The 24,815-nt window shown below is 37.5% G+C and overlaps 1 protein-coding gene across 7 annotated transcripts in view; it reads right to left on the bottom strand.

Annotated features, from left to right (window-relative positions):
• The window catches only part of PCCA (propionyl-CoA carboxylase subunit alpha), a 389,313-nt gene that overhangs the window by 63,191 nt on the left and 301,307 nt on the right, over positions 1-24,815 (bottom strand). For all 7 annotated transcript variants that reach the window (XR_013824953.1, XM_079903492.1, XM_079903491.1 and 4 more), the window contains 2 exons: positions 17,862-17,960; positions 919-972 (listed from right to left, as the gene is read on the bottom strand). Coding sequence is in view for 6 of the 7 variants with exons in the window: in XM_079903492.1 (XP_079759618.1) it covers positions 919-972; positions 17,862-17,960 (153 nt within the window). In the remaining variant the exon portion in view is untranslated. The remainder of the gene's footprint in view (positions 1-918; positions 973-17,861; positions 17,961-24,815) is intronic.

Below are 24,815 nucleotides of genomic sequence, written 5' to 3'. Positions count from 1 at the left end.
CTTTTGCTCTAAGCCACAGGTCTGTCCTCTGATATTCTCAACACACGGACCTAACAGAAATACCCAGTGTGAATTTATAACCTGAACAAGGCACCCAAAGGACATGAACAGACATTTTACAGATTATAAATGATACCTAGCAAGTGAATACATGGAGAAATATTCAAATATAATACCAATAAGCAGAGAAATGCTAATTAAAACAATAAGGTACCTTTTTCAACAAATTATTTTGAAAATTATACTACTACTAATATGATCATTATAAACCTATAAGTAAAAATAATAACTATAAATTAAATTTATTTTCACTAGGTAGAGTTAAATAATTTTGAAATTATGATTCAATTTCATTAGAAATGTGGACTCCAAAGCACCTAACAAAAAAAGCTAGAAGGAAAACTGAGCAAAAACAAAACAAAACATATACAGAACAGAACAGCAAGGTCACGATTTTCTTTGTTTTTTGGCCATGCCACACATCTTGTGGGATCTTAGTTCCCTGAACAGGGATGGCACCCCGGCCCTCGGCAGTGAGAGCACAGAGTCTTAACCATTGGACCACCAGGGAATTCCCAAGGTCACTATTTTCAAAAGCATCTTTTTAAAATATGTTCTTATTTTTATTAAAAATGGGGAGAAAGTCCCCAGTGAAAAAAGGACTTAAAAGACTCAACAAACTACAGATAATTTAAAAAACCATTTTGTCTCTCATAAGAAATAGCTAAAATTACTCTATCATGGAATCTTTTCCCACACGTTAAAGAACCCATTTCTTATACAAAGACATCTCACTTAACAGCAAAACAAACCCATGATGAAGCCAAGTTCAAACCCATGGGCTATAACTACTAGTCAATCACTTTTTCTCTCTGTAAATTAAGAGAATATAAAAAATAATAATTCTTTCATACTTACCACGGTACCAAGAAACTGAATGCTCATGTTGCCACCTGCTTCTCGAGAAAGACACTGGGGGAAAAAAAAGAGAGGTATAAAATGAATTTTCATCCATACAAAAACATGTACATGAATGTTCATAGCAGCATTATTCCTAATAGCTGAATAACCCAAATGTCCATCAACTGATAAATGGATAAACAAAATATGGCATATTCATACAATGGAATATTATTTGGCCATAAAAAGGAATGAAGTACTGATACATGCTACAACAGAAGTCAGTCACAAAGGAGCACATATTATATGATTCCATTTAACATGAAATGTCCAGAAGAGGCAAATCCACAGGGACAGGAAGTAGACTGCTGCAGTTTGGCTCTTCTTAGCAGGAAAACTCTCAGCAACCTGGAAGACTTCCAGGTTGTCAATAACTCCTCAGGCCCCAGCTAGCACAGGCTACAGGTATTATCTTAGTCTGCTGCCTAAGAATATACCATATATCACATCTTTTCACCAGTATAGATTACTTTATATCACTTTGTCAAAGAAAGGACTAGAAGAATTTTCTGATGACCCAAAGAGTTAGGGGGAATAAAAATCGAAAGTTGGAGCTTCATGGGCCTGTTGGCAATTAAGGAATGGAAGTAATGAAGGTGGACATAAACTCTGGTGTGTCCTACTAAAAAAAGGAACATGTTCCTAACTCTAGAGCAGGAGGCCGGGTGGGAGAGACTGCCAATGCCAAGTTCAGAACGGTTAGAAAAGGTAGTGGATTCCACGGATGCTTTTTTTTTTTACTTTTGGCTGGTTGGGTCTTCATTGCTGCGCGCGGCTTTCTCTAGTTGCAGCGAGTGGGGGCTACTCTTCATTGTGGTGCGCGGGATTCCCATTGCGGTGACTTCTCTTGTTGTGGATCCTGGGCTCTAGGTGCGTGGGCTTCAGTAGTTGTGGCACACGGGCTCAGCAGCTGTGCCTCACGGGCTCTAGAGCGCAGGCTCAGTAGTTGTGGCGCATGGGCTTAGTTGCTCCACGGCATGTGGGATCTTCCCGGACGGACCAGGGCTCGAACCCATGTCCCCGGCATTGATATGTGAAGTCCCGCATTTTTTTTTAATACATGTTACATTTTTTTATTTTTGTTTTTTAATTTTATTTATTTATTTGGCTGCGTCGGGTCTTAGTTGCAGCATGTGGGATCTTAGTTGCCCGACCAGGGCTCGAACCCGAGTTCCCTGCATTGGCAGGCGGATTGTTAACCACTGAGCCACCATGGAAGCCCTATTCTTGATTTTTTGAGGACCCTCCATACTGTTTTCCATAGCAGGTGCACCATTTTGTAATTCTACCAAAAGGGCACACAGGTTCCAGTTTTTCCACATTCTCACCAACACTTGTTATTTTCTGTTTTTTTTTTTATAGTATCCATCCTAACGGGTATGAGGTGATATCTCACTGTGGTTTTGACTTGCACTTCTCTTTCGATTACTGATGTCAAGCATCTTTTCATATGCCTGCTGCTCATTTGTATATCATCATTGGAGAAACGTCTATTCAAGGCCTTTGTCCACTTTTTAATCAGGTTATTTAATTTTTTGTTGTTAAGGTACAAGAGTTCTTTATATATTCTGGATATTAACCCCTTATTAGATGTATGACTTCCAAATATTTCTCCCTTTTCACAGGATGCCTCTTCACTCTGTTGTGTCTTTTGATACACAAAGTTTTTAAGTTTGATGTAGTCCAATTTGTCTATGTTTGCTTTTGTGCCTATGATTTTGGTGTTATATCCAAGAAATCACTGTCAAGTCCAAAGTCATGAAGCTTTTTGCTTACATTTTCTTTTAGAAGTTTTATAGTTTTAGGTGTTATGTTTAGGTCTTTAATCCACTTTGAGTTAATTTTTGTATCTAGTTTAAGATAAGGGTCCAACTTTAACCTTTTGTATGTGGCAGACCCATGCTTAAAGAGAAAATCTACATGAATATGACTATCAAATTTATGTTTTCAACTCCCATTTGTCTTCTGAGTTCAAGAATCATATAGTCAACTGTTAACTGGACATCAACACCTGGATATCTAATGCACATATTAAACCTACCAAGTCCAAACAGAATTCTTGATCTGCCTCCCCAAATCCGCTTCTCCCCTAGCCTTCCCAACTCCGTAAATAGTACCATCATTCACTCACCTTTAATTCTTTAACTTCCTTCATACCCAGTATCTAATCTACCTGCCAATCTTTTCTGCCTTCCCTCAAAAATATATGTCAAGTTGTTAGGGGAACCACTGACCAAAACCCCCTGCCCTGGCCAGGCAAGATAGTAACCACTTGCATGAGTTATCTTACAACAGAAGGTCCTGGTAAGAAACATGGAACTGACAAGCTACCACCAACCAGAAGAATTCAGGAAAGGTCAAAAGGAGAGAGGAGACACCAGTCCCTATGTTCTACCAACCTCCCAGAATCCTCCTCGCTGGAATCCATCTTGGCTGAGCGATGCGCGCCACCAGAAAGGACCCTGAGTCCGAATGTTTGGCCAGAGAGAACCCAGAAACTAACCCCATGTCCATAAAACCCGAGAACGTGAGCCACGTGGTAGAGCAGTTCTCCTGGGTTCCCTCACGCTGCTGCTCTCCTCCCCCAGGCGCCCCTTCCCCATAAAGTCTCTTGCTTTGTCAGCACGTGTGTCTCCTCGGATAATTCATTTCCGAGTGTTAGACCAGAGCCCACTCTCGGGCCCTGGAAGGGGTCCCCTTCCTACAACAAAATTAGTTCACTTCAAGCCATCTCCATTGCTACCATCTTAGTCTAAGCCAAGGGTTGGCAATTTTTTTTCCCCAAAGGGCCAGATTTTGCTAGATTCTTCTCTTGATATTTGCCTTTAGCATAACATATTGTAGTTTAATCATTTCCAGTTGAAGGTTGAGTGGAAGATCCTCAATTGCACAGTTATACAGATTTTGAAATATGGAAATTTCTTTTGCTTTTGTAAAAATGCTGCTGGAACTGTAGTCTACTTCTTGCTTTAATCTTTTGACAGCCTAGGAAGTATAAAAAGCAGCTTGCCATTAGTTGTGACTCAAACATTATTTGTCAAAATGACTTTACCACAGTATTCATCTTGCATGTAAATGCTGTTTTGCCTTGCAATTTCCGGTTGACTTCATTAAGAAACATTATCAAGTTTGCGACACAAACTAATTTTCAAAGCCATTCAATGTTTGACGTTCCATTAATAGTGGTTGAGGACAGTTCTTTTTTGTTCAGAAAAATTTCAATCTTGGTCCTGCGTCAAAAAAACCTCAACAAACTCCTAAGCTACTGAACTGCTGTGTGACAGGGGCAAATCAGGGCATTAAGCTTCTATGTACAATAACAACTCCAAAAGCAGCCACGGACAGATGAAAATGAATAAATGCAACTGTGTTCTGGTAAAACTCCATTTACGGACCTGAAATTTGAATCTCATATACTTTTCATGTGTCATGAAACATTCTTCTTCTTTTAATTTTTTCCAACCATTTAAAATGTAATGCTTGCAAACTTTAAAAAACCAGTCAACTTGTGAGCAGTACAAAGACTGGCAGTGGGCTGGGTCTGGCCAGCTCCTCATCTAAACCATCATCAGCACCTCTCGTGTGGATGACTGCAATGATCATACAAGTGACTTCCCTGTCTCCACCACTAGTCCCCTGTGGTCCATCCCTCCTCACAGCAGTAATTTTAAATCACATCATACCATTCTTCTACTCTAACCCTTCAAAAGCTTCGCAATAGGAATCGAATAAAAACCAAATTCCCTGGCCTACGAAGACCCCACATGACCTGGTCCCGGCCTATCTTTGTCCACTCAAGGAGACACTGGCCTTCCTCCTGGCTTCCACACAAACCAAACGTGTTCCTGTCTCAGGGCCTTTGCACGTGCCATTCCTTCTACTTGGGACTTTCCTCCCCCAGATTATTGCATGGCTTCCTCCTACTCCTCACAGGTTGCAACTCAATGTTAAGTATTCAGAGAGGACTTCCTAACCCTACCTAAAGCTACTTCCTCCTAATTGCCTTCTATGAATTATCCTGTTAAATTACCTTTTTAACGTGGTCACGTGTTTGGTATCTACATCCCCCTGCTGCAGTGTAAGTCTTGGTCACTGCTGTATCTCCAGAGTCTAGAACACTGCCTAGGTCGTATCAGAATTGCCTTCTATGTAAGAGACGTTAAAAAAATGTAACAGTTCCTTTTCCTTACCCTACGTGGGTTGGACTGATTCCCAGGCAAACAGAAGTAATTTTGCAATATGTAAAATGGAAACAGGTTTAGAAACTTTTTTTTCACATTAAAGATACAATTAAAGTGTAACAATGAATACGGAAACCATAGATATAAGTACCAATAAGTTACCCTTAACTTTGCATTCAGTTTAAAGCAGGTTAAAATTACGTACATAATGAGTATCAGATATTCCCCCACCACAGCTACCACAGTCTGTATATGTGCACTGAAAGAAAGAAAGAACCCAAACCTGACATATCTCAGCAATAAGGATTGATGTAGTAGAAAACAGGGAAATAAGATGTCATTCAAAACTGGAATTTACTTCTACACAGGAAACAGGAATACACACTTTTCCCACAGTCTAGGATTAAGACAATTCAGTTTTAGAATCCACGAAGAACAAAGTACTCAATGCCTACAATGAATCTGAGGTATGCCAAAACCAAATACGAACTGGCCCCTTGATAAGCTAATAGAAAAAAGTAAAATAAAATAAAAATTAAAACTTTCATCTTCATGAAACATATTCTGTCCTAAAATATTTTACCCCCTATTCTAAGTGGCACTTCACAGCTAAATTAAAACGTCCTTCTTTTCTTATTCTGATAGTCTGCTCCAACATTTACAAAACATACTCCTTTTTTTCTTTCTTTAAGGAAAAAAGTACTTAGGAAGACTTTGTTAACAAAATAATTTCAACATTTGTTAGAATCAAATTCATACAAAATTAGCAAGATTGCTCACTCAAAAAAAGCAAAAACATTCACAAAATTTAAAAATGTTCCAAAAATATCTTCCTAAGATAATAAAATCAAAGGCAATTTCACCTTTAAAAGTAATCTCACTGAACAGTATGGGGAAGAAACAGTAATAGTTTTCTTTTTTCCCTCACTGATTTCCAACTTGATAATATGTTTTAAAGGCCATTACTACGGGATTTGTCTTATCGGACTGCAGTGCAGCTGCTTGTATTATTTTCCATGTTTTCCATAATCAGTGTTTATACTATTCAAAATCCTCTTCTTCTGGCAGCTACTAAAACATAATTTTCTAGTTAACAGAGAGTAGAGGAGAAAAAGTATGTGTGTGTGGGGAGGGGATACAGAAAGACATTTTCCCATTATATTAAATGTTTAAAAGCAACTCCAAATCATAAAGCACATGCCACTAGAGACAAGAAAATGGCTAAGCTTCTAGACTACACTACAAAAGCAGGTAGACTTGCATCAAAATTAATATTTTAAATTATAGTTGTAAATACACCCCAGCTGTTAAACAGTGATTAAATTTTTTGAAGCATAGTGAAAGGAGTTATTTCTGTTCTACTGGTGGGCTTGTTTCTAAGATGTGTAACTGTAATTGATGTTTTCAGGAATGTGAAAAGGAGATGGTTAATAATTACTCTTTCATTTCCTACTTCATTAGAAAAAAACACCATCCTCTACTTCATCTTCTAAGTTATATATTTATATATCCTATACATCCTAAATAGATGGTTTCCTATCACATTTGATGAGTCTAGAGTAATCACATGAATATAGGACAAAACAGCTAGTTACTGCTAAGGGGGTGGAGGGGTGAGGAGAAACATCGAAAAAACATGGGATACATTTATTTGGGGACTGAAAACTAAGATGATTACTTCCAAATCCACTTTTTTTTTGTACTGGCAAAGTATAAGCAAAAATGTAAGTCGTTTCATTTAATTTTCTAATTAAAATATTATTAACATATTTATTTTAGCATCTATACACATACATTTATCAGGATTAAAACTAAAGTTTGTTCTCGGAAGTTGTGGGAGTTATTTTAATCTGAAAAAGAGAAAAAATAAAATAACATTTAAATTTAAACTTCTCTCCTGAAGTGGTGAGAAAATCCATTCATTTTCTTCAAAAACAGAAAATCAAGGTTAAATTTTTTAAATCTATTCAAATTCCGTGTGGACAAGAATTTGCAAATATATCACAGATACACATTCCATAAACATAATAACATCTCTTCTATTACATTCATGTGCTTGTGTAATATTCTATTTTACAAAGGCTCACTTGAGCATTTTAAGTTATCATGTTATATAATCTATTTAACACTGCAATCAATTCACAAGTAATCCATTTAATCTGGTATTCTGCAGTAAATAACATGAGATTCATGTGACACTATTCCAAATTTGTCTGCTTTAACACAGAAAATTAGTTCCACTTAGTTGAATATCAATGACCTATTCAATGCAGAATGCGATAGTGCTGCAATCAGCTTTGTACTGTTATTTATAATAAATTTATCTTCTCTTGAAAATATTTAAGAATATGAGAAATAAAAAAAAAAGCCTTCAAAGGTACACGACGAATAGCTTCACATCACACAAATGCGGAAATTGTTAGACTTCTCAAGATCTCAAGATATTTTCAAAAGTATTTAGCTACTCTTCAGGCCTGTGGACAACCTGCTGTGAGCAGGTGGAGAGAAGAAATCGTGCCACACAAAGAAACAGGCCAATAGCAGTTAGTCGGCTCTGCTTGCAAATGTTCAAACAACGTGACTATGCAAAATGAAAATCCAGCATGTAAAACACTAACGAGAAACAGTATATTAAATCCCAGCAGACAAATTACACTGTAAGAAACCGAAAACTATTTGAGTTGTTCAGAGTAAAATTAAAGAGTCTCTTCAAGGTTAAAAAAAATTTACTTCACAGGAATACAGTCGTAGGAATAATAAAAAAGTTCTATTCATCCAGCACGTTCCATAGTCAGAAGGTGCTTGGATGTGTGAAGAAAGCAGTGTTAAGAAAGCAGTGAGCTTAACACATATAGAACAGCAAAACCTTTTGTTTTGTTTCAACACTTTAGTTACATGCTCCAGAGAGGAAATCATTCCACTTTTTAAAAATAGTTCTAATTTTTGTTAAGCTTCTAAATTAAAATTTTAGAAGGTTGTCACCTAGATGAGAAATTCACCTTCTGTTTTAAAATGAATTTAATTCCTCTATTTCTAATTTTAAATAATAAAAACCAAAACTGTGGTTGACACATGGGGGGAGCCCTTTACAAAAATGTGTTTTTTCTTCTGTAAACACTGTCTGACTTACAAAAGGTTCTGTTTGTGAGCCATCTAACTAGCCACACATGGCCATTAAGAACTCGAAATGTGACTAGTGCAACTGAGAAACTAAATTTATAATTTTATTTAATTTTAAATACAGAAGTAGTATGATATATTTTCCCTTTTAAACACAACTTCACTGCTTTAGTACATTCCACTTTAATCGTTCCATTACTTATGTTATTGCTGTCATATACGCATCAGGAGTATGTTTCATTTCTGGTATTCCACTAATAATTTGTGTTTCATGTAGAAATACTAACATTTTGGATATAGTGGGTTAAATAAACTGGATTAGAAAAATGAACTTCACTTGTGCTTACTTTCTTAACGTGGCTACTAAGAAACTTAAACTGCAAATATGGCTCATATTAGATTTCTATTGGACAATCTGTTTCATTCCACAACTTTTTAAATTGGTAATTTGGAAATCAGAATATATCTTTCCACAAAAGAATGAGAAAAGACTGTTAGTTTCTCAGATTATACCATTAAGACATATTTAATAAGTGCCATTACTGAGGGACTCTACATATGCAATGAAAACAGTAGGAATGTGCTGGTACACAACAATAAATAAATAAATAAATATAACATACTATCATTTTATTTTCCTTGAATGATAATATTTGAGGGAAAATGGTTTCACTATTAGATGAAGAAATAGATTAAAAACTTTAAAAAATTCTAAAGAAGGCCTTTTAGTATCTTCAAGAGTTTTCAAGATTTATATCCCCAGTTCTTTATTATAAATTATTTCATTTCAAAATATATGACCTCTTCCCCCAGTCAGATAAATACACCACTAGCTCTATACTTAAAGTTATTAATAATGACTAGAATTTGTGTCCAAGAGCATGATTTTCTTGAAGAGAAAAAGACGTAAAGCAGCTCACACATATACTGGAGTAAGAGATGGTGTGAAGTAGACTCAACTGAGCCGTGAATAATCAGTGCCACTGGGGGAAAGAGAGTGCAAACAAGGTGTGCACACACCTTGCAAAGGCGGAAATGAGGAACAGCCTGAGGTGCACCCTTTTCAATACCTACCAATACCTATCAATACGTGGTACTGTTAGCCTTCAGCAGCTCAGGTGCTCCCACAGCAAATGAAGGCAAACAGGAAAGCCACGTGCTTGACTGGAAAGAGTCGTGCTACATAAGGAAGGGACTTCTGTGGGCAGGTCCTTGGGAGCCCTCTTGTCTCTTTTTGCTCTCAAAGGAGCTGCAGGGATTCTGTATCTGCAGAGATCAACCAGTCATGTTACCTAATAGAGCATGGATTTTGCGAATGTTGGAAAATCAGGAATTAAAGAGAATTGATAAAACGGCTAGGAAGGCTATCTGATGAACATAGCTTAATTTGACAACGGCTTAGAAGAAACAAAATATAAATCTTAAAATGAAAGTATAGATAAGGCAGATTTATTTCTGAGATTACAAAAATGCAAGATGACTATCCATTCATCCACCCACTCATCCATTCATCCAGTTACTGAGCTTCCACATGGGCCAGGAACTCAGCAAGACAGTGGAAATTCAAGGTCAAATAAAAACTGAAACAGGTAATTTAGATCAATTAAAATAATTCAGTAATTTATAAAATTCATTATCCACATAATGTACATGCCAAAATACAATTTATTTTTAAAGAAATTAATGGATAATATTAAGCTCATGAAGTTTACCAATGAAAACCGGGAAAGTGAACAGACAAATGTAATCTGATTGGATAAACAGGGAGCTAATTACTAAAACAAAGGTAATGCTTCCTCCCCAAGTAATTTTGTCTAATCAGAAAAAGGTTTTAAGTGCTACTTTCCATGTAGTCACAGGGATTCAGCAATAAAACTAAATAGGAACGAAATACCCACATATCCTTAAGGTGCTAGACCAAGCCACCTACTAGGACATGCTAAGAAACTATGAAACGAGCAAGAGACTATGAAAGACATTAAAAACTAATTAGAGGAGGTGGAATTCTTAAGCTAAGAAATCAAGGTTGAACACTTTATGCCAAGTGAAAGGAATTCATGAGAATGATTTGATTTTCTATATCTCCTGGATTGTGAGGGACATCTAGGGAAGATAAGCAATGCCTTTCGTGACAGAGAAAGAAGATTTTGGTGAGGCAAGGATTTATAACTATTTCTTGTGGCCCGGATGTGGATCATGGAAAAGAGACCCACGCTGGGTCATTATGGGAAACCCTGCCTATCAAGAGGAATAGGAATCAGGAAAAGACAGAGCAGGCATTAAGGGTTCTACAGGTGAGGAATTCTCCCAAACCCACAACAATGTTCTAGAAGACACCAGCCAGCTTTGGACGTCTGTCATTCCCCAAAAGAATGCATACCAGATTATATCTGCCCTGGTCAACCTAGCTCCTCCAGCCGTGTGCCACTCATTCTTACACCATACTGCAACTCTGGAGAGACCCCAGATAGCAGGTGGGAAGTGGAAGAGGATATAAAGCAAGAAAGAAGAAAGCAACACTCTCATCTTCCCTATAAACATTTCTCAGTCTGAGAAATTTTACCAGTTTTTACCAGGAGAGGTTTTACCAGTCTTGACATTACAATGAACTAGACTTTTAAACACACTCTCTGCCAAATAGACTATGACTTGCTTACTACCTGGTAGCAAGTTTACAGACTGAGAACTGTACATGAGTTTATGCAGGGGAGGAAAGAACTGTAAAGCAATTATACTCTCCCCACCCCCCCGGCAAAAAAAAAGAATAAGTTGAGAGAATGAGTTTGAAAGAACAGTTGTAAGAAAGTTGCTTCTATTGGCACTAAAAAAGCTCCATTTATCAGTTTTACACAGTAAAACTGATAAAGAAATGGCAAGTATTGGGAAGTACCCTGAATGCTTTCTCAATAACTATCCCAAAAAATCCTGTTCCACAATGAGATACCACTTGATATCCATTAGGTTAGCTATTACAAAAACGAGAGCAGTAACCAGAAAATATCAAGTGTTGGTGAAAACGTGGAGAAATTAGAATCCTTGTGTGTTGCTGGTAGGAATGTAAAATGGTGCAGCTGCCATTAAAAAACAAAATGGAGGTTTTCAAAAAATTAAACCAGAATTACTATATGATCCGGCAATTCCACTTGTGTGTATACACCCCAAAGTACTAAAAGCAGGGACTAGAAGAGGTATTTGCACACCCATGTTCATAGCAACATTAGTCACAACAGCCAAAAGGTAGAAACAACCCAAATGTCCATCAACAGATGAATGGATAAATAAAAGGAAAGAAATTCTGACACATGCCACAACACAGATAAACCTTAAAGATATTACGCTAAGTGAAATAAACCAGTTGCAAACATATAAATACTATATGAATCCACTTACATGAGGTACCTAGAGTAGTCAAATTCATAGGGACAGTTGCCAAGCAGTGCGGGGAGGGGGGAATAGGGAGTTAGTGTTAAATGGGAACCGAGTTCCAGTTTGGGATGACAAAAAAGTTCTAGAGATGGACAGGGGTGATGGTTGCACAACAGTGTGAATGTACTTAATGTCACTGAACTATACACCTAAAATTGGTTAAAATGGTAAATTTCGTATTTTTTAATTTATGTATATTTTACCACAATTTAAAAAATCCTGTTAAGGTTTCAAAATAGTGTTGAAGGAAGAAAAATCTAATTAAAGTGCAGCAGATTTAATCCCAGATTGGCACAGAACTCTGAATTTCTATCCTTTTTTCCTGCTTTTAGAAATTGGTAGATGATGGGTGGCTTGGTATGTAAAAGCACAGAATGCAGGGTTCCCTTTCAAAACCTTGCTTTTGAGAGGATAACCACCTAACGACGATAGGGAAGGCCATAAAAACCTATTAGAAAAAAAATTTTTAATGGTCAAAGCAGAGGACCAGTGTTCATTGGAGACAGAATTTTGAGGTCACTATGGTACCCCGCTGTACGCATAGAGAATTCAACAAATTGTGTCAAGTTTAATCAGCAACTACTCCCAAACCCAACCCCCTCATTTCTGTGCACTGCCAGCACTCCAGTTTAGGGTCCATTACCTCATGAGTGAAGTAATAGGAAATATCTTCTAAATGAACTCCTTTCCCACTTCCCCCTTCAATTCCTTAACCCCTCTTTTATTATAAAGACACTCTAACCTCCCACAACAGCATTTTTTTTTCTTGGCTCAACAGCGTTTTGATGGACATTACTTCCCTCTACAAAACGTTTCAATAACATCTCCACTGGTGATTGAAAAGCACAGGCTCCTTAGCCTCCCATTCATAACTTGGCTCCTCCAATCTGTTTTCCATGCTTAGCTCACATTACTTCCCTATTTGAATGACTCCCAATCTACCTCCCATTTCATGAACATGCTTTTCTAAGGTGTATCTCAAATATCATCTGAGACCCTGGATCATGCAAAACACCCACACCCACACCCACACCCACACACACACCCTCTTTAAGTGGCTAGGGATTCCCCAGAGATAAATGACAAATGAAAGTAATCGACACAGAGCTCATGAAAGCAAATATAGTGACCAGAACTTCATATTAAGGAAAAAGTCACCTTTTTGTTTACAATTAATTGAGAAATATTTTACAGAAACAATAAGCCTTTTAAAGAATTCTGGGGTTGGAAAGGTGAGAAGGTGGCAAACTAGTTAGGGAAAGAAAAGCAGGTGTGTAGGTAGTGCTGGAGCAACTGGTTATCCATATTTTAAAAACTAAACCTGGATCTTTCTTAACTCACACCATGTGCAATATTCAATCCCAGAAGGATTAAGGGTTATAATGTGAAAAAGCACAACATAAAAGGTTTAAAAGAAAATAGAGCCAAGTATCTTTATGAGCTGGAGAGCAGAAGAGGATTGTTTAAACAAATACAAAATACACAAACCATAAAGGAAAAGACTGAAAATTCTCATACGAAATCTCAGATTTAAAACTTCACTCGTATAACTTAAAAAGGGAAAAATACAAGCTACAAACTGGGAGAAGTTGTTTGTAACACATATAACTGACAGAGGGTCAGGACACATAATATGAAGAACATTCATGAACCAGTAAGAAAAAGACAAACAATCCAATAAAAAATTGGGCAAAAGCCATAAACAGGTATTTTGCAGAACAGAAAACAGGACTGTCAATAAATATATTTTTAAATGCTCATTGTCATTACTAATCAGGGAAATATAGTATACATTAAAACCACTGAGAGAGATTATTTAAACCCACCAGTCAGGAAAAACTTAAGTCATTTGGATACCAAGCGTTCATAGGACATGAAGAAAAACTGTTAAGGGCACAGATTCCTGGCTTCAAATTCTGGCTCTTCCATTTACTAGCAGCATGCCTTGGGCAAGCAATTTAGCCTCTGTAAGCCTCAGTTTCTCCAACTACAAAATGAGAAATAATACTAGCACATATTTTATTGACTTGCTGTGAGGATTAAATAAATTAATGCAAAGAAGTGCTTAGAAGAGTCAGTGCCCGGCATAGCAAGAATACAATAAAGTCAGCTTGTTGTTCATACTGCTAATGTCACCGTCTTCATAACTACTGGTAGCATGTAAATTGGTACAACCGCGTAGGGAAAACCATTCGGCAACACCGTGTAGGGTTAAGGGTGCATATTCCCTAAACCCAGCCATTCTACTGGCATATTCCTTGAAGAAACACTTATTTCAAGAGGAAACACGTAGTAGAAAAATGTTCACAGAACCATTGTTTGTGATAACAAAATAAATAATACAAATGTCTACCTAGGGGAAAAAGAATAAACAAATTGTGGTAATTAACATGATTTAATAACATATAGCATGGAAATAAACTAAACTACATTCATAAACATAGACCAAACTCACAAACATAACACTGGAGGAAAAAGCAACTTAGAGAAGCATAGAGAGTATGGTCCCATTTATATCAAGTTCAAGAACACGAGTAACTAAATAATACATTGTTTACAGTTTTACTCTATATGTAAATATCCATAAGGAAAAGGAAGTGCTAAGTTTAAAAATCGGTATGGTGGTTACCTCTAGGGGCGGGAGGAAGGAGGATTTACTCAGGGGATGCACAGAAGAAAGTCAATAGCATTGGTAAGGTTTCCTTATTTAATCTGGATGGTGGGTAAACAGCCTCATTAAGTTATTCTTTACCTCTTATAAGACTAATACATGTTACTTTGCGTATATAAACTGTTTCAATAATAAAAAGTTTAAATGTATATACAAAAATCCAAGGAAAAAAGAACAGCAGTTACTACTGTAAAATCGCTTTTGAAAAACACCTGTGGTAATATCCATCCCATAGTTCTTCTCTGAATTTACCATAAACAAGGGCAAGAGAAATACAAACACATTTTCATAGCTATTTGCTTGGAGGTAATGAGCTGAAACTCTTGGGCAATGCAGCCCAGGAAGTCAGCATAGAGACAAAAGGAGTTAGGAATAAACATTGACCATCTATCCATGGTTCAGGGCAGGTGCAAGAGAAATCAACAAAGATCACTGTGAGGCCACCAGTTCTTTCTGTCCTGTGGTTCTTTCAGACCCCTTCCTCATACAGTGCTCTTCACCCCGACTGTTGCTAATATTTTCCAGGAAGAATGATTTCCCATTTTTCTGATACCTCCTAATTCCTCTCTTTGCCTCCAATCTCACTCTTCTTCAATCCATTTTCCACAATGGAACCGAAAAAAACTTTCTAAACTCCAATTCTGTTCATACCATCACTTCCTTAGTTATAACTCTTCCATGGGTCCCGCTGGCCTAAGAATAAAGCAGAATCTATACTATGTAACTGACAAGTCTTCGAACGACTTGGCTCCTACTTAAGTCACTTTGCTCATCACTTCCAGCTTATCTTCTGATTACAAAAGGTTAAAGCAGTGGTTCTCAAACTGTGGCGCCTACAGCATCAGCACTACCTAGGAACTTAGAAATGCATGCCTAGCCCAGACCTACTAAATCAGAGTAAACTCTGCAGGTGGGTCCAACAATCTGAGTTTTAACAATCTTCCACTTGATTCTGAAGCACACTAAATAAAGTCTGAGCAGCACTGGTTTACAGCACAAATGAGAGGTAAATTAGTACCCGAAGAACTCTGTGGGAAAATTGAAAAGTACTGTACAGCATAGTGGTTAGAAGCACACAGCCTGGGGTCACAGTGCCAGGGTTCAAATTTCTGCTCAGCTTCTCCCTGGTACTGTAATCACAGGGAAATTACTTAGCCTGCCGTAGCACAGTGTAGTGGCTGACAGATCCTACAGCAAGGCTGCTTGGATTTCAATCTTGGCTCTATCCCCCATTAGCTATGTGAACCCCAGCAAGTCACCTACTATCTCTGAGCCTCAGCTACCTCATTTACAAAAGTATAAATAATAGCACCTGCTTCATATAGTTGTTGTGAAGATGAAATGAGTTAATATACGTACTATGCTTAGAACTGTACCTGATACACATTAAGCACTGTTTATTATTATTATAATTATTATTAATTTCACAGGGACCACATTATATTTTGGAGACAGAGAGTCAACACTGAGTGCTAATGCCTACAGAGAATAAGTAAAACTCACCTGTTCTGATGAGGAAAAATTTTCCTCATCTTCTATTACGGAAGTGACTTTTTCTTTTTTTTTTTTTTCCCCAGTATACCATTCATCCCTCTGAGTTTACTTTTTTCCAATGAAGGAGCACTTAACTGGAAGGAATGACCTCCTCCAAAGAGGCACGGGGTCTGCCTTGAGTGCCATTTGTTTCATAATAATACTTCTTTTTTAAGCAAAGCACTTATAAGAATGAAAAGGGATTTACTGAGCATTATCCCTATGCTAGTGAAAATACTTCTGGGGATAATTCCAAATACATACCCAGTGTTAATTTACCTAGAAACTCTACATGTAAAAGTGCTATTAAGACACCCATCTGCACAGTCATTAAGAACACTGAAAGTAACATGATACAAAGATTTGGAAAGTAGAACTTTGTATCTCTCTCTCCTCACTAGCAAGAGGTCCTACTATGTCCCCCAGACCAAAACACATGAATGTCAGCCCCAGTACATCCAGTGCAGAGTATATTCTATTAACATAAACAAGTGTAACAAAACCATGTTTTCTGAAGACATAATAACTGGATCTCAGTGATATGAAATTATGCAGTGAAATTTTTGCAAGGGTCTCCAAGTGTTTAACCTCATACTTAGAACATGAAAGAAAATATGAGAGAGAGAAAATATACTGGAGCAAGTCACAAAACCAAAGTCAAAATAAGGGCTCATTACTGAGAGTTCAATGCTTCTTGTGACCATAAAGGTAATATACTAATTGAACCCTGAAAATCAGTTTTGTCATTAATATGTATTGAGATTCTGGAATCCTCTGTCCCACGGTTTCTAACAGAAGTATATATGAACCTGGTGTACAGTAATCTTTAAATGTGATTTTCTTGATTTCTCTAGGCTTAAAAAATCAGTTTCCTGTGTAAAATCAACTTAAGGGAATGTGAAGATTTTCATAGAAAAGAAAAAAGAATGAGCATTTAATGCTATGGAGAGTTTAGGATTTTTATCTGCATGTGATAGCCACATGTTCTGTGCTGTTTTGATTTGCTTTTCCTGGACCTCAACTATGTGGTGAGGTAAAGGAATTTTGGCAGCACCTCTTTTCATGATTTTCTACTTTCAAATGAAGGACACTGCTTACAAAGAACATTCAATCAACTCTGGATTTCAAGGTACCTCCTCAATACAACAGATTTTATATTGGGGGGAAAAGAAAGGTTAACAAATTAAGATTACTTAATTTTTAAAAGGCATTGAGGGACTTCCCTGGTGGCGCAGTGGTTAAGAATCCGCCTGCTAATGCAGGGGACACGGGTTTGAGCCCTGGTCCAGGAAGATCCCACATGCCGCGGAGCAAGGAAGCCCATGCGCCACAACTACTGAGCCTGTGTTCTAGAGCCCACGAGCCACAACTGCTGAGCCCGTGTGCCACAACTACTGCAGCCTGCATGCCTAGAGCCTGTGCTCCAGAACAAGAGAAGCCACCACAATGAGAAGCCCACGCGCCACAACTAGAGAAAGCCCGCGCGCAGCAACGAAGATCCAACACAGCCCAAAACTAAATAAATAAATAAATTAATTAATTTTAAAAGGCATCGATGTGCTATGGCAAGTCAACCTGAACAGCTCTGCTTCTGCTGATTTAATACCACACAATTCCAATTACAGAGGAAAGAAAGGTAACAACGTCAGTCATATTTTACAACTAAAAACCCACAACGGCAAAGAAAACTGCTAATCTTCCGATGTTTTTAGAAAGGCACGCAGGATGCTTTATAACAAAGTATAATATATAACCTTCCCAGACTGCCTGAAAAAGGAACACATTGATTCCTCAGAATAGGACTTAACTCAAGATCCTCTAAAATAAGAAAAAGTGTTTTCAACTATAAAATGTATGAGGTGGATAAAATGTAGGTTTTCCATACTCTGTCTGTAAGTATTAACCACACAGGTATTGGTAAGGATTCTGGACTTGATGGAGCCCTCTAAGCACCTCACCAGAACATTTACCTGTATCATCCTCTGCGTGCCATCAACGTTGACAGACAATAAGGGTGAAGCCAGGTTCCACGCGCCGGTCACATTTAGTTTCGACTCATCAACTTCCACCTGTTGTGACACCAAATAAGACTGTTACCATGAAGAAAGACAGAAAACTGATCTCAAGTTCACTGCTGCATACAAAGCAGCAGCCATTTTAAACAGATGGCTCCCCAAACAACCTGTCATGTTTACTGCTCTCACCATGAAAGACAGGGTCCAATGAGAGTCTTCTCAGCCATCTCTGGGGAGAGGTGAGGACCTGGGCACAGCTGCCTCTGGGTACTGAGGTTTCAAGTGATTTCCAGTAAGTAACAAGCAGCCTTCTAAGTCTAACCCTATCCAGCGTGCTACATTTACTGCAATTAGACGAGTAATGCATATAAATGCCAGTGACATTTTGCGACCCACACAACAGGGCTTGCACATAATATCCTCTCCAAGGACCGACAAAGAACTTTTTCTGTGTTAATTTTAATGAAGGACTATGCATTGTTATCTTAATTAAACAGAAGCTTTAATTAGGCAAAAGTTTTTGGCGTTGAATATCAAAAGTCTATTTGAACTTTGCAAACTTCTGTCCTATTTCTGTCCATCATAAATGATTTCATCCAGTCGTCATTCAAGAAGTTACCTCCAAAAGCCCATTACCTTTTAAAACAGATATTCTTAATAGAAAAATTTTATTATTCAAATAAATAAAAGTAATTGAAAGGAAAAAAACCCTCAAAGCTAACTTAAAAGTACCATTCCTTACTTCTTCCTTTTCATTCACTCATTTGCTAACTCTTCAATGTGAGAAGTAAGCGAAAATAACACTACTTTAAGTCTACAGTAAACAACCTAACAAAGAGAGATTTAAGTTTGCTGAAGTTTCAAAATAAACCTGTGGCACAGCCAAGATACACTGATCCCTAACAATTCTTTCACTATCGATTCTCTTAAAAGATACTCACTCGCTATAATCAAAGGCACACAGACTTAACACTGTTTAGAAGAATACGTGTGTACCTATATATTTAGATGTATATGTTTGGATAGGTATTTATGTATATATATTTCCGCAAAGATATGTTATTGGCTATGTACTGAAGTATCAGTAGGACATGTATCACACACTGGCTTGCGTTTCTGGGTTTAGTGGCCTCTCTGTACCCACAGTACAATCCAGTTACATGGAAGAAAAAACAATGGCTTTGGAATCACACTGACTTGGGTCTCACTTGACACTGTTGCTTTATCAAGTGCAAGCTGTTTACTAAGTTGGAGTATTTAACCTCTCTGAGCTTCAGTTCCCAAACTATAACACAGTAAAAATAGCTATCTGAGAGGGGGGTGCTCTAAAGATTAAATAAGTTAACATATGAAAGTCTCTACCAATATGCTTGTCATGGTAGGTCCTAAATATTTTCTCTCTTCCCCTGTCTCTAGTAATTTTACTGTCTTACCTTTAAACTAGTTTTAAAAATAAGGTCAGATAATCGTACTATCTCACAGATTACTTACTATTAAAATACTACATGATAAAGGTCTGAGAAGCAGAAAAGGCTACAGTTTTGATTAAAGCAGCACTGATCCATTTTAAATGATCCTATGTAGCCCTTGCCCCCCAAATTAAGTATCTCCTTATGCAATGAAAGATTTCCAAAAGAAGCTCTTAGTAGGTAGGTTTTACAAATATTAAATGCTAAAAAGATATTCTAAAACTGAAATATTGCTTTAAAATGTTTCTAAATTTAAAAGTTAAAAAAAGTTCAGTAATCAATTATAAAAGTTTTATTTGTTAAAAAAAAAGTTAGAGGTTGTAAAGAAAGGTTTTGAATGATAATCATTTAAAATTTGTTATCTGATATTAATTTCCAGTCAACAGGGCTGACAATGAAACCGTAATTGCTATCATTGGGGCACATGAAGGGGAACTGAGGAAAGAATCTAATCTACTCAAATCATGTTAGAGGAAGAACCAAGTTGTTACACCCTGAAATAAACCATTTTTATGAATGTCAAAACAAACTGTGATATATCCATATGGTGGAATATTATTTGGCAATTTAAAAAGGATGAAATACTAACACATGCTACAACATAGATGAACCCTGAAAACATGGTAACTGCAAGAAGACAGTCCCAGAGGACCACAAATTATATAGTTCCACTTATAGGAAATCCAGAATAGAAAAATCTGGAAGAGACAGGAAGCAAACTAGCAGCTGTGTTAAGCAGGAGTCGTGAGGGGAATGGACTGGGGCGGGGAGGTTGAGGGGTGGTGGCTATGCGTAATAGGCTTTCTTGTTGGACATGATGAAACTGTTCTAAAATTGACTGTGGTGATGGTGGCACAACTCTGTGAATATACTACACTCTACTGAATTATACTCAAACAGGTAAATTACACGGTATGTGAATTGTATCTCAATGAAGCTGTTAAAAAATAAGTAACAAATGAAAACATGGAGGGTGGACTTTATTTTTTCAAAAACCAGAAGCATTACTTTATGAGAAATTAAAGAAGATCTAAAAAACGGAGACATAGGGCTTCCCTGGTGGCACAGTGGTTGAGAGTCCACGTGCCGCTGCAGGGGACACAGGTTCGTGCCCCGGTCCGGAAAGATCCCACATACCGCGGAGCGGCTGGGCCCGTGAGCCATAGCCACAGAGCCTGCGCGTCCACAGCCTGTGCGCCGCAACGGGAGAGGCCACAACAGTGAGAGGCCCGCGTACCGCAAAAAAAAAAAACTAACTAACTAAATGCAAAGCCTAAAACTATAAAACTTTTGGAAAACATGAGAGAAAATCTTTATGACTTAGGGCCAGGCAAAGATTTCTTAGGATACAAAAAATGCAAATCTTATGAGAAAAAACAGATGAATTTAACTTCATCAAAATTTAAAACTTCTGTTTGAAAGACACTTTTAAGAAAAGGAAAGTCAAGCCACAGGTTGTGAAAAAATATATGCAAAATAATGGACTTGTATCCAAAATATATAAAGAACTTATAACGCAAAAACAAAACCAACTCATTTTCTTTTTAATGGACGAAAGATTTGAATAGACACTGCATCAAAGGAGACGGATGACAAGCACACGAAAAGATGCTCAAAATAATGAAATGGTCATTAGGGAAAGCCAAATTAAAGTTATAATGAAAGAGTGTTCCACATCCGCTAAAATTAAACAGAGTGGTAATACTAGGAGCTGGTAAACAGTGGAGCAACTGAAACTTTCATACATTGCTGGCAGGAATGCAAAATAGTAGACCCACTTTAGAAAACCCCAGAGAATTGAAAGGCCATGTACACACAAAGACCTATACATGAAAGCTCTGAGAAGCTTGTTTATGATAGCAGAATATATATAGCAGAATGTTTACATCAGCCTCAAACTGGAAAAACCCCAAAAGTCCAAATGAACTGAATAATGGATAAACAAATACGGTATATCCACACAATGATCTAACTAGCAATAAGCATTTCAAAACATTATGCTAAGTGAAAGGAGGCTGAAACAAAAGAATACACACTGTGTGATCCCATGTATTTGACATTATATGGCAGGAATCAGACCAGCGGTTGGTAGGAGGCAAGGGTAGGAGGGTGACTGACTAGGAAGGGGAATGAGGGAAATTGTGGGGGTGATGGCAATGTCCTAAATCTTGATATTGGTGCTGATTACACAACTACATATTTTGTCAAAACTCAACCAAACCACACAATTAAAAAGAGTAAATTTTATACAGATTGTACCTCAATAAATCTGACTCTTAAAAAATGAAAACATAAGGAAAAAACATACCTCTTCAAAAACTGAAAACAGTATTTTTGAACTACCTTTGATTTATCTTCCCTTCCTGATAAATCGATTTCTCTCCCTGTATCCTCTGCTACTGGATGAGTGGATGTGAATGTTACCTTGGCAAGAAGGACAGAACGCAAGTTCCTTCCAGACAGAAACATGAAAATTAAATTATATGAAGGAAAGACAGAAGATGGAGAGATCGCAGTAGCCCCATTTCCTCTCTTTCATGGATCCTTGGAAACAGGTATGGGGGTGGCAGTAGAGAGAGATGGTATTCTGACTGGTAGCAGGTACCCTAAAAATATCTGGGCTACAGGTCTACTTCTGGAACATAGCGGGAATAACAATATAGCACTGATGGAGAAACAGGCTGGAAAGATGATCCCAGTACATCATAGTAGTAGGAATCTAAAAGTTTCTACCTGTCCTACTGAGATGACTAGAGAGAGTCTGGGTCAGGATAAAGACCACATAGAACTGGGGACTCCATGACTGAAGGCAAATAGTAACCAGGACCACGGGTAGCAGAAGCCTCTTTTTTTTTTAACATCTTTATTGGAGTATAATTGCTTTACAATGGTGTGTTAGTTTCTGCTTTACAACAAAATGAATCAGTTATATATATACATATGTTCCCATATCTCTTCCCTCTTGTGTCTCCCTTCCTCCCACCCTCCCTATCCCACCCCTCCAGGCGGTCACAAAGCAACAAGCTGATCTCCCTGTGCTATGCAGCTGCTTCCCACTAGCTATCTACCTTGTTTGGTAGTGTATATACGTCCATGCCTCTCTCTTGCTTTGTCACAGCTTACCCTTCCCCCTTCCCATATCCTCAAGTCCATTCTCTAGTAGGTCTGTGTCTTTATTCCTGTCTTACCCCTAGGTTCTTCACGACATCTTTTTTTTCTTAAATTCCATATATATGTGTTAGCATACGGTATCTGTCTCTCTCTTTCTGACTTACTTCACTCTGTATGACAGACTCTAGGTCTATCCACCTCATTACAAATAGCTCAATTTCGTTTCTTTTTAGAAGCCTCTTTGATGACAAACAGGATCAACAGTCACCGGTCCAGGTCCTTTTGCAGCAAAGCCTTGCAAGGACACTGTGGGTTTGAGTTCTCTGTCCCACCTCCATGGTTATGAGACCAATGTGACCGCATCCCCAGAGGCCCCTCTCACATTCACCCAGAATCCACATGTTAGTGGAAGTGGGAGGGAGAGGAAGAAACCTGAAGTACTGTAGTACCTGAAAGAAATGAGTTAAACCAAAAGAGACCAAGATCCTGCTTATTAGCAAGTTTTTCTTCCCCCTCGCCCCCTACTAAAGATCATATGTGATAAAAAAAAAAAAAACTACATTTCCTTATACACCTGGTAAGTAATGAGTCTAAATTTGCAACTTCACTATATAACTGAAGGGATAAGCTCCAAATCCTAAGCTATGAAACATATCTGCAAATTTTAAATGAGGGAAGAGAACATGCTGAAAGCCATCACATGCCTTGTCAGGCCTCAAGCAATAAACAGATTTCTAAACAACAAAAACAAACAACAAAACAAAACTCCCATAGTTCTGAACAGTAGATGCAATGATTCTACTGATGCTATCATTAGATGAGTGGAAGCTAGATGTAAGTATAAACCGTAGGAGAGGTAGGGAATGTCTCTTTAAACCACAGTTTAATACCATAAAAAGGTGGAGGCAGACCACTGAAGAATTCTTGTTACTATGCCATACATATTGTTTACACCTAACTCTTCAGCCAAGGGGACTGAAGCAGCAGAGGCAGAGTGTAAGTGGCATTTCACTAGTACGACACTGAGAACCTGACATAAAGAACCACCCTATCTTTTCAATGCCAAAACTAATGAGAAATGAAATCTAGGGCAAAGGAAGTAACAGATATGGTGAGAGGGTATTAGGGTAACAAGCCTGACAAGGAAAAGCTGTAGGCTGCCCATGCTTATAACCAACCACTTACCTTATTGCAACATAAATAATAATCAGAAAACAATCAATACTGAATCTTTGCATACAATTCTCAAAAAAAATTTGTAAAAAGAAAAAGGTAAATAAAGAGCATGTAACACAAGAACTCCTCAAAGAAACACAGGAAGAGTTCAGATAAATAATTCTCCAAAGTCTCAAAGACAACCATAGGAAACGTGACCCTTCTTTAAAAAAAAATGAGCTCAAAGAAGAAAAACAAAGGTTCAAAGAAGAGATTGAACAACAACAGAAGGAAATGAAAATCAAGCTGGCAGAACTTAGAAAAAAATGAAGAGAAAAATAACATTATAGAGATAAAAGCCACATTAAGAAGCACTAAAAATAGAATAAGTGTGACTAAAAAGAAAGAAAAGGACATACAGAAATCATATAAAACAAAGTGGAAAAGACCAACAATATAAAAACAATTTATAGAGAAGACAATAGATATGGAGGAGGGAGAAATGGGATCCAAAGTATATACAAATTCTCCTTCGAAAATGCTATAAAGAAAGAACAGGGAATTCTCTGGCAGTTCAGTGGTTAGGACTCAGCGCTTTCACTGCTGAGGGCCTGGGTTCAATCCCTGGTTGGGAGAACTAAGATCCCACAAGCTGCGTGGCACGGCCCAAAAAAAAAGGAAAGAAAGAAAGAAGAGTAAATGTAGATTCATTTAGGGTAAAGCTTTGCAAAATAAATAAAACCTTGAATTTGTAGATCAATGATGATTATGGAACATTAAGAATAAAGAAAGAATTATGTGGCTATTTAGGCAAAAATATGAAATCATGCACAAGCAAGGAAAAAAACTCAGGTCAGCTTAACTTCTCAAGAGCAACACTGATACAGAAGACCACAGAGCAATGTGGTATAAGTACGAAAAAAAGAAAATGTTGCCCCCCAACATTCTCTTTTTATACCCAGCCAAGCTGTCCTTAAAGTGTATCATATAAACATAACCTGCAGCATATAAGAACCTAGTGCCCCTTCTTTAAAAATGAGGCATCTCTATACATACTGATATGAAACCATCTCCAAGAAAATACAGAATACTATATAAAATATGCTATCATTTATTAAGGAAAAACCTTTTAAGTGTGTGTTTTAAATGCATAGAATATCGCTGGACAAATGTA

This window comes from Stenella coeruleoalba (genome assembly GCF_951394435.1).
Source record: "Stenella coeruleoalba genome assembly, chromosome: 18".
NCBI lineage: Eukaryota > Metazoa > Chordata > Mammalia > Artiodactyla > Delphinidae > Stenella > Stenella coeruleoalba.
Note: the sequence above shows the minus strand (reverse complement) of the source record. Positions and strands in the feature narration are given on the sequence as shown.